The 10,185-nt window shown below is 39.9% G+C and overlaps 1 protein-coding gene across 2 annotated transcripts in view; it reads left to right on the forward strand.

Annotated features, from left to right (window-relative positions):
• The window catches only part of CPXM2 (carboxypeptidase X, M14 family member 2), a 101,898-nt gene that overhangs the window by 64,592 nt on the left and 27,121 nt on the right, over positions 1 to 10,185 (forward strand). For both annotated transcript variants that reach the window (XM_080403131.1, XM_080403132.1), the window contains 4 exons: positions 425 to 604; positions 1,618 to 1,915; positions 5,980 to 6,119; positions 6,645 to 6,744. In XM_080403131.1, the coding sequence (XP_080259257.1) occupies positions 425 to 604; positions 1,618 to 1,915; positions 5,980 to 6,119; positions 6,645 to 6,744 (718 nt within the window). The remainder of the gene's footprint in view (positions 1 to 424; positions 605 to 1,617; positions 1,916 to 5,979; positions 6,120 to 6,644; positions 6,745 to 10,185) is intronic.

The raw sequence follows: 10,185 nt of genomic DNA on the forward strand, positions 1-10,185 counted from the left end.
CAACGTGTTGGGCATCATAATAATTCAGTCTGGAAGAAGACAGACACCAGGAGGAAAAATTTCAGGGTCAAATGCACTGGAAAATCTTCCAAGGAAGTCTGCAGAAGACTGGAACACAAGTCAACTCACAGCCATGGAAGGAAATATATGCTACCTCCATTGCAACCTAGGGGAAACCAGTCTTAAAAAGAAACCTTGAAAACAAACTAGAACATTTTGGCTAACCCCAAGTAATTTTTCATGGACTTTGCTTTACCTCATTTGAGGTTTCATACAAAATAAATAAAAAGCCAATTATTCATCTCAGTTCATTACATAATTCATCCTTCCATTTCTCTGTATAGAATTATCTACTTCGCTGAGGGCTCATAAGTTGTATTCTGAATGAATATTTATCCTTTTTTTTTTTTTTTTTTTATCTAAGGGTTCAGAATTAGGGGGCTGGTCTTTAGGACGATGGACTCAGGACGGCATTGACATCAACAATAATTTCCCTGATTTAAACTCTTTGCTCTGGGAGTCAGAAGATCAGAAGAAGAGTAAAAAAAAAGTTCCAAACCATCACATCCCCATCCCCGACTGGTACCTGTCCGAAAACGCCACTGTGAGTAAGACAAGAGGGAGGGGAGCACAAAGGCTGCGGTATGCTGAAAGAGTGAGCTTTACATTTCTCAAGAAGTTAGTAACTTGTGGGTGAAGTTACATACCTGATTAAGTAGTTTAGCTACTTGTCTAGGCTTACTTGTTAGTCCACGGAAATAAAAATGTACCACAAAAGCACCATTCAGTCCCGTATTATAGAGGCAGCCCTTGGGAAGGGAACTGCTTCCTGGTGGATTCTCTTTTCCCTCATTTATTGCAAGAACCTGGAGAACTCGGTACCCAACTTTTAGGCAGCAACAGGTAGACAAGGAGAACCCCACCACAGGGCTCAGTCCTGTAAATTAGGCTTCTCCTTAGATTTGCGGTGTAGATGAGCTCTTTGCAAACTCAGTCGCCATACAAACTTCTCCTGAGTTTTCTTAATTGTTCTTATTTGAAATATATTCTTACCTCAAATAACACAGCAGCTGCTGAGGCATATACAAAACCAATGCAGTGGCTTATGCTAAAGTCATTTATTGTAGCGCCAAAAAGTTAATTCCTTTTTACATGGCCTTTTAAATACAATGGCAACTATTTATAGCAGCTGAGATTCCCCCGGTTTGAGGGGAAGGCCCTTAACTGTGGCAGTTCTGGCGCTTTAGACATATTTCTGCGTTCAAAATCCCTAATTTCAAAAACTCATTGAAATGAGCTGAAGCCCGTGGCAGGGGGAGCCGTGTCACAGTCTGACATCTCTGTGGGTTGCTGCTCTTGGCCTCGCACTAGGTAGATGTTCCTGCTGCATGAATTACTAATGTTAAGGTTTTGTTAGTTTTTATGGGTTGTCGGTGACCTCCTAAGCATGGCTGGCAGGCATCGTAATTTAAAGGAGCCCTTCTCCTCGGCCACAGCTCTTGTGCTGGCTACTCCATGCTGAGAAGCTCACAGCAGGGCTCCTGCCTGGTCTACCTTTAAAACAAGATTATTACATTTCATAGGCTGAGCCAAAGCTCCTGTTTCTCTTTCTCCCAGGTGGCAGTTGAGACACGAGCAATAATAGCGTGGATGGAAAAAATTCCTTTTGTGCTGGGAGGCAATTTGCAGGGAGGAGAGCTGGTGGTGGCGTACCCCTACGACATGGTGCGATCGATGTGGAAAACCCAGGATTACACACCTACCCCGGACGACCATGTCTTTCGCTGGCTTGCATATTCCTATGCCTCCACTCACCGGCTGATGACGGATGCGAGAAGGAGAGCGTGTCACACAGAGGACTTCCAAAAGGAGGATGGCACTGTTAACGGAGCCTCCTGGCATACCGTGGCTGGAAGTAAGTGTCTGTAGGAACCACAATTAGCAGTCCCTTTCTAAATATGATAATGCTCTTGCTGCCTGGTGTACATTGCAGAGGTAATGATGGTAAAATGTGTGCCCTGAGAAAAATATTTGGCCATGCGAAAGTCTATTTGCTGCATTTCATCAAGTATCAGAAGATTGAAGGGGACTGTCACTAGGACCTGGTGACCATTTCATTGACTACTGGGGTTTTCAGCCTTTCTTGGGTATTTCCATTAGTTTTATGGATTCTGTACATTCAAGATGGTTTGGTAGGAGAAAAGGAACCCAGTGCAAACCCACTAGCAGGGGAGAACCTCTTAGCCTTTGCCATCTCACAGAACGCCAACAGAAAACTGCTGCTGAACATCAAAGGTAACCAGTGTCAGAGCCAAAGCAGTGACTCCAGGGAGAGATTCCAGTGCCCCTTAGATAAGAAAATCATGATTTCAGCCTCCTGCTTTCACCAAAAGTTGCTGCTTGCCTGCTACTGTCCTGTTTTTAAGAGACCTGGACTTCCTTACACTTAAACTTGGGGGGACTCCACAGGCATTTCTGCTGCCAGAATAAACTACAGACTCCATCATTCACCATATGCCCAAGCCTGTCACCCCATTAACGAGCACGAAGGGGAAGCCATGTCCTGTAGTGCAGAAAAAGCATCGATTTCCAGGAAAGCCCAATTATAAGCACATTTTTAGCAGCAATAGGCGTGATTATCTCTATGGGTGTGCACTTCGAGCAGGCTCAGAATCAGGCACTCAGCTGATTCATCACAAATCTGCTCAAAATATTTGTTTTTATAAGTGCACCGGTTAGCCAACATAGTCTGTGAAATTAAGAAATGAGCTGTGCATCTACCATCACTTGAATGACAATAGGAACAACCGCAGCAGTAATGGTAAGCAGATGCATGTGAGCGTCTGTGCAGACCACGTTTTATTGGAGCTGGCTCATGTTTGTGGCTTGCAGGTAGTTTCACTGCATAAACATTTCTAAGTTTTGGACGTGGCTTTTACATTGGCCCACGTCAAGTTAATCCTGGCCAGCCTTTAAAGGCATTGAGCCAAGAATTAACTTTTCAAAATATTTTTTCAGGAGGTTAAAAAGTGCTGGGTGACTTCAGGGGGAAAGAGTGTACTCTTAGATCACAAGGCCAATGCCTGACAGTAGATTGCTATGCATTTCTGCAACTTATATAAAAAAAAAAAAGCTCTGAATGCTAACTCAACCACTTAATTGTCTCATTTATAGTTCAATTTTCCTAAGTGCTATAAGAAACATGATTAAGAATGGATTCAGAAGAGATGACGTTGGCCATGTCACTAACAGCTGTCACACCAAGTTACATTAAGTAATGATGTACAATATGGATGCTGAATAGCATCTTGATTTCTCAGTAACAATTGCATATTGGATTTCGTTCGGATTTGGTTCATCTGATTTTTTTTATTACTTTATGATGTTTCTCATTATGCTTTACATCCTGTTCTCTTACACTATAGTAAGACTTCCAAGATTGTCTTTGAGCAAAACACTGGAAGATTGCTTTTACTTTCAATTCTTTACACCTTGCACTCAACACTAAAACTCAAAAGATGTAGTTTCCATTTGAGCTCAAGCCTCCAGCCTGCAGGATGGTTTTAGACTTCTTGCCTGCTTAGGCAAGAGTGTGATTTCTGTTGCAGATATATATGTATATGTATGTATTGCAGCTGCTAGTTAACCAATGGCACCTTGCGTTGTAAAGGGTTGTCCAAATACAAATCGAGATGTGAAGACAGATTTTTCCTGTATTTTTTTCACTGTGTAATCCCATGGCTATACAGAAGTAGTTCTATAGCTCGTTCCACTTTTTCTGTTTCTTTACCTTTTAGATCAACATGTAACACTTTCTCCTCCTAAGCCACTGCTTGCTTAATGCCTGATCTGAAGGTGACACACCACTATAATGCTTGCAGAAAGCTGCCCCACCTGCCCTTTGGTGTGGATGGCATTTCCTTGCTGTCCCACAGCTTGAAGCTGCCCATCCTCTCTCCTCATCCACCTGCTGACTGGCCTTGCAGTGATCATGCAGATAAACTGCTCACCGCTCATGCCAGGGAGAAATTTATACAGGATTTTTCTAGTTCCTTTTCAGCACCAGAGAGTCCCTAGAGAAGTATCAGCACCCCAGATATCTTTGCACAGATATCAAACACGTCCGTATGCCTTTGAAGCCCAGCCGTACTCTTTCCTGCAAATATTTCGGACTGCAATGAATTCAAATTCTTCAGCTATTTTACATATCACACTTCTGCACTGGATAAACTGCACAAAGGCAAAGGACTGATGAATTTCATTTTATTTCCAGTGTTTTCAAGGCTGCATTTGCATGTTCAGACACTACACGGAGAGTTGCTCTTGGCAACGTTAAGCCATTTTCTTAAATACATGTATTAAAACTGAGCAATTACTGTGTATTGCAAAACATTTCACAACAGATTAATCAGGATGCGATACAGTATGTGAGGGGAAAATAATTGTGGCTGTTTCTCAAACGGAGAGGAAGCACGTTTATGCATAGTAGCATATGCCACTGTCTGATATTTAGGCTTTCCCCATCAACAAAAATAAAAAGCATAACATCTGTATTATATAATCCTCCTGCATCCAGAAGGCACTGAGGGCTCATTAAATACTTGACTACTGCTCTATGGTAATTGAACAGGACTAAAAGCTTTTTTTTAAGCTCTTTTCAATCAGAAGCTCTTGGTGAATGCATTTCCTCCTAATCTTTGCCATGTAAAATATAATAAATAATCATTTATAAATGTTTAAAATTATTAATTTAAACATTAATAAGTGTTTCGAATATTTTTTATTTGAAATGCATGAGGAATAAGTAATGAAGCTCACATCATTTCTTCCTCTAGTGTTCGCGTACTGTATCATGTTATCTGTGATCGTGGAGAACTAATAAATGGAATTACCCAAAGGAAAAATAACGTGCAAAATGGGAAAGGAATCTGAGAAATGGAAATGTTTGAGATCTGTATCTAAATGCAGTCCTCTGTAGTGCTCAGGACCTTAGGAAGGCTCACTGCACTCTGTAACGCAGACGTGAACTGCAGCTCCTCAGAGGTCAGAGGTACTGAGGTTCCTGGGTTTTGATTAGGATCCCTATTGCAGAGCAATGGTGCAGAGACAATAGAATAGATCCTTGCATTCCTTACAAGCTGACACTATATATAACTTAAAAGAATTATTACTACCTTGATTTTTCTGGCTTTCTCATCATCTAGATTACTTATGGGGGAAAACATTTAGACTGAGAAACTGTTTCATCAAATGCTCCGATAAATCACTTTTACATAACAATCACTGTGTGCATGTTACCCTGTGTCCTGGCATTTAGGGCTCTATAAATTGTATAAATTCAGTTAATGGCTGCACATCCATGCAAGCTAACCCATCCCATCCCATTTCTACCCAGGGCAATCACAAGTGAACGCTGCTCCATGGGAAAGTATCCAGGATTAGTGAAGCTCAGTGGTTTCTAAAAAGCAAAGCACAAGCCTTTTGCTGTAGAGAGAGACCCTTCCTAGCATCTTCCTGGTTGTGTCCCCATCTTTTCCGCCAATATCATAGAGACTTCCTCTGGAATGACTTTTGTTTGTTTGTTTTCTGCTAAATCTCTATTACCTTTAGGTTTTGTGATGGCAGAAGGATGCTGCTCTCTGAGGCAGAGGAACTGGGGATGTGGTACTGGGCTGACACAGTGGTCCATGCTGTCATGGTGCAATCCCGAGTCCTCTGTTTTGAACATGTGATGGGACACTCTCTTTAGAAAGTCTTGTTTTGTTAAAAATATAGCGCTGATATTATTCTGGTGCTTTGTTACAGGAGATGTGGCGTTTCAAAAAAACTTTTGCCCTTCCAGGTTTGCAGACTGAGCCAGCTAGATAAACACACAGCTTGTGTTTAAATAAGTTCTAATACTTGGCATAAAATAATCAGATCTGATCAACAGATTAAAAGAGGATATAAAATAATTTCTTTTTTACCGCCTATTGACAGGCATAAATGACTTCAGTTATCTGCACACCAACTGCTTTGAGCTGTCCATCTACGTTGGCTGTGACAAGTATCCCCATGAGAGTGAGCTGCCCGAAGAATGGGAAAACAACCGCGAGTCTCTGATTGTTTTTATGGAACAGGTATTCAACAGAAGGGTGACTTCTGAATAACACAACTCTTTTCGGGTTTTTAAAGGGAGTTTAAGGTTTCTGGTATTTTTCTTGCATGACTAATTATATGAATATTGGTATTTGTGCTAGAAATCTTACCTACAAGCAATACGGGCCTATCACTTCAGCCAGGCTGTTTCGACTTAGGCGAATAAAATAATGAAGCTTGTTAAAATTTGATGTGGGTGCAGAGCTTGCTAGAAAGGACTGCCAGAAAAAACCCTTTACATCTGCTGCTTTATCTGCTCATTTTATCTATCTCTTGAATGTGGTGCCTCAGGAATCCTGACAGAATTTGTAAGCTGATTCACAAGAACCTAATGCCTGGAAGGCTGATACTGGGTTAATAATGGTCATTCGAAATCTTGTGATCCAAAAGAAGAGGCATATAATACAAGAATTCCACATATAAAATTAATCATTTGTTTTATCCTCCCAGTGATAGTACTGTTCATTGCTGTGCAATATTTATTTGTTGGTTTATTCTCTCAATAGGTCCATCGGGGCATCAAAGGCATAGTAAAAGATGTGCACGGAAAGGGAATCCCAAATGCTGTTATTTCAGTAGAAGGTGTTAACCATGACATTCGCACAGGTAAAAAAGCCAAAGCCACCAGTGCAAATGAACAGTTTCATGGTTTAAAAACAAAATACGGAACCTCATAACAACTTAAAACTTTTCTAAGAAAAGCCAGAGATAGCGTACAGTCCAAGGACAGGGTTGCAGGAGTGGCACATGGGGAAGGGGTTGCTCCTTTCCATGGTGCAGCTGTGTAGACAAGAATAGAACTATGGCTTTCCTCTCTACCCCCTTCCTCTTTCCACCTCTTTTTAATTATTGAGCAAATAGACTTTTATCTGCTCAAAATCAATAGCCTGAGAAAGGCTGCGCCTAAAGAACTCCTACTGCTCCTTCTCTCATGTGAAGGTAGTGCAAGTATCACCCAGAATAATTATAGCACTGAAAAACAAGGGTGTAGGTAATGCCTTGTGGGGCAAAGAGTGTTTCTCTGGCTGTTAGCAGCTATAGGACTGTGAATGTGTTGGAGATGTGATTTAGAGCTGTGTCCAGAGGAGAAACAGCTGTTGCAAGGAAAGGGGAGTTTCACAACCTGAAGAAACACCACAGCTTTGTAAAAGAACTTCGAATGGGGCTCAGCAGAAACACTGCTTTGCACTGGGGAATTTCAGCCTAGTGAATTACTTTTCAATACGTACAGTTTTTAAAAAAATAATGCATAAATGGCTATTTGCCTTGTTAGCACAGTCTTGATCTAGATTAAATACCCAGATTGCAGGTATGTATACCCAGAGTAAACTCTAAGCCTGTTTAATGGCTTGGAAAGTAGTTATGGCACTAAATAAAGAACTGCTTTAAATAGACACTAGCCAATTTCAAGATTAATAGCAATACTTTAAAACTGTTGGCAGGCAGCAGGCGGGATAGTGTCCGATGGCCACGTGTTTGTGTAGGTACCGTACCATGATTTAGGACAGAGTCATCTGAAATGGAGAAACAGAAGGGATAAAGCAAGGAGAGGAGCACGTGGAAAGAAATAGCCAAACAAGATATCAGCAGGAGTCGTTAGTGATCACACTCCAGGTGCTGGCTGCAAGAGGTTAACAAGGTTTCTGTTTGGATGTTTATGGAGAAGTAGCATCATGGTGAATAATCAGCCAAATCATATTGTTGTGTGCTCTAGATTTCTTTTAATATTAGAAACAGGAACACTGATTTTATGTATTTTTTACTTTCTGACTGGAAGTCTGGGTCCTTCATTTGCAGCCACTTTCACATGCTTTGCCACCTAGGTACAGCATGGCACGCTTTGACATGTAAACTGATTTCAGGCTATGGAATGTCATAGAGATATAGATAAAAGACTTCCAAATCTTTAATGTTTTCTACAGTAGATTATCTGAGCCAATAATAAAACTTGGAATATCTAATTTAGTTTATGATCAATTTTGTTTCAGTGCTACTGTATCTCTGTTGTAAAGGAAAACATTGAATGACAGATATTTAATTAGGCAATAATGAATCTGTCTTAAACATTTCAAAATGGGACCACTGGGAAATGATAGGGGGAATTAAAGTAGTCAGTTGTTTTTTCCTTGTCTTGGAAGTCTTGGCAGTCTTGAAAGACTGCCATAAACTGTAGGTTGTATTACTCTGGTAACAGAATTAATACATTGCTCTGGTTGAGGCCAAGTAATGCAATAGGTGATTAATCTCCAGCTCTCAGTGCACTGGATTGCTACATGAAAGAAAAATCAACAGTTTAAAGACAGCAAATGTGCATATGGAAAGTGGCATGTGTAATAAATGTGCAAGAACCCAGAATCCGCCTTGTAACGCTCGGAGAATCTTACAGCTATTTACATCTAGACTTAGAGCTGAGTTTCTGTGGCTCAAGGCCATCTGCATTTGTTAGTAAAAACAAAGGTACTTATTTCATTCTTTTTAATTCTTCTTTTTAATGAGACGTTTAAGCTGACACTCTGTTTGGGAATCACTTTGTAGATGGGAACATGATAGTTCTATCTTGGTTTATACTATACAGATAACAATGTATGTCTCATTAGTCTTTGAAACTAGAGAGTTTATGTTGGAACCAGAAAGCCAAAATGACACGTAAAACTCCAGAGAAAGAAGGCAAATTGTCAGCATTCTTATTTCATTTATACCTTTCAACATGAAAAATGCATCCATTTAAACCCCTGAGTCGCTTTGATATAAAAATAGGCCAGGCAGGAGAAGAATTCTGGCCACATTCTCTAGTCATATTAAGTTTTGCTTCAAGTGAGATAAGCTGTATGGTGTCTTCTGTTTCTTTGATACATTAATGTGGTTGACTACCCTGTAGAGCCAGGCAAAAGTTGTCTGTAAAGGCACTCAAATAACATTTACTTGTTTGAGAAAATTTCTCTGCTTCTTCCTGTGGACAAAAAAAGTGCACGGAAAGCACTTTAAAAAAAAAAAAAAAAACAAAAAAAACCACCTTTCTCTTCAGTGTACAATGTATCTTATGGGAAGAGAGGGCAGCTTACACTATGCTAACAAGATTAATAGGCTAATTGAAATCATTGATTCTGAGAGTAAGAGCTTTGTGGAAAATTATTCCATTTTCTCTGGATTCAGATGTAACTATTGATTAAGTCTGACTGATTACATGTTGTTACTGTTAGATGTGGACTGTGCTCTTAGATAACCTTTGGAAAAGAGTTCATCAACTGGATGGACAAATGCAGCTGGCCACGTTTTCCCCCATGGTGCAAAGGCAGTTCTGTGGGTTGCTTCCTGCAATTGCACATTTTGGAAATCTCAGAGCAGATGTTGACTAAGAAAAGTACCATTTCTTTCTAGTGAAACACTTCTGTATCACAGCCAGAGTTCAAAGGCAGATGCACATTTCTGCGTGATTGTTTTTAATAAAGCATAATTAACTTAATTTCACATAAGGTTCAGAGAAAAAAATTTAGGAATATTTTCTTGAGTTTCATATGAGTTTAGTATACATCATGTAAACCAAACCCAAATATTTTGAAGTAGCATTTAGTAATATTTAATAACATTAGTCTAAACTAAGCATAATTCCAGTATTATACCTCTCCAGCCTCATTCCTGTTCAGTAGAGAAAAGCTGATTTTAGTGGTTACATGCATCAGGCGTGCAACACTACGGCTAGCCTTCCTGGAGAGTCTTCTGTAGGTAACACAGCATTAAGATAGATTTTTATAATGTATTTGAATAAGTAAAATTGGGAACATTTGAGTGTAAATACTGAATTGCGACAAAGGTCTGTCCTGTCAGATTAAAGGAGTGTTGGTCTTAATTGAAGTGTTTGTGGAGTCATCTGACACATTTGATTCATAATAATACTATCTGTGTATTTTTATTCATTGTTATTTTAGCTAAGCAGACATGGAAATTCTTTTCCAGACCCAATAGGTAGAGATAGATGTAGTCTGCCTCTAGCCTGCTCACACTGGAGCCTATTCTTTCAGCAAACCTATTATTTACTAAATTTATCCA

Source organism: Falco punctatus (genome assembly GCF_963210335.1).
Source record: "Falco punctatus genome assembly, chromosome: 9".
Classification (NCBI taxonomy): domain Eukaryota; kingdom Metazoa; phylum Chordata; class Aves; order Falconiformes; family Falconidae; genus Falco; species Falco punctatus.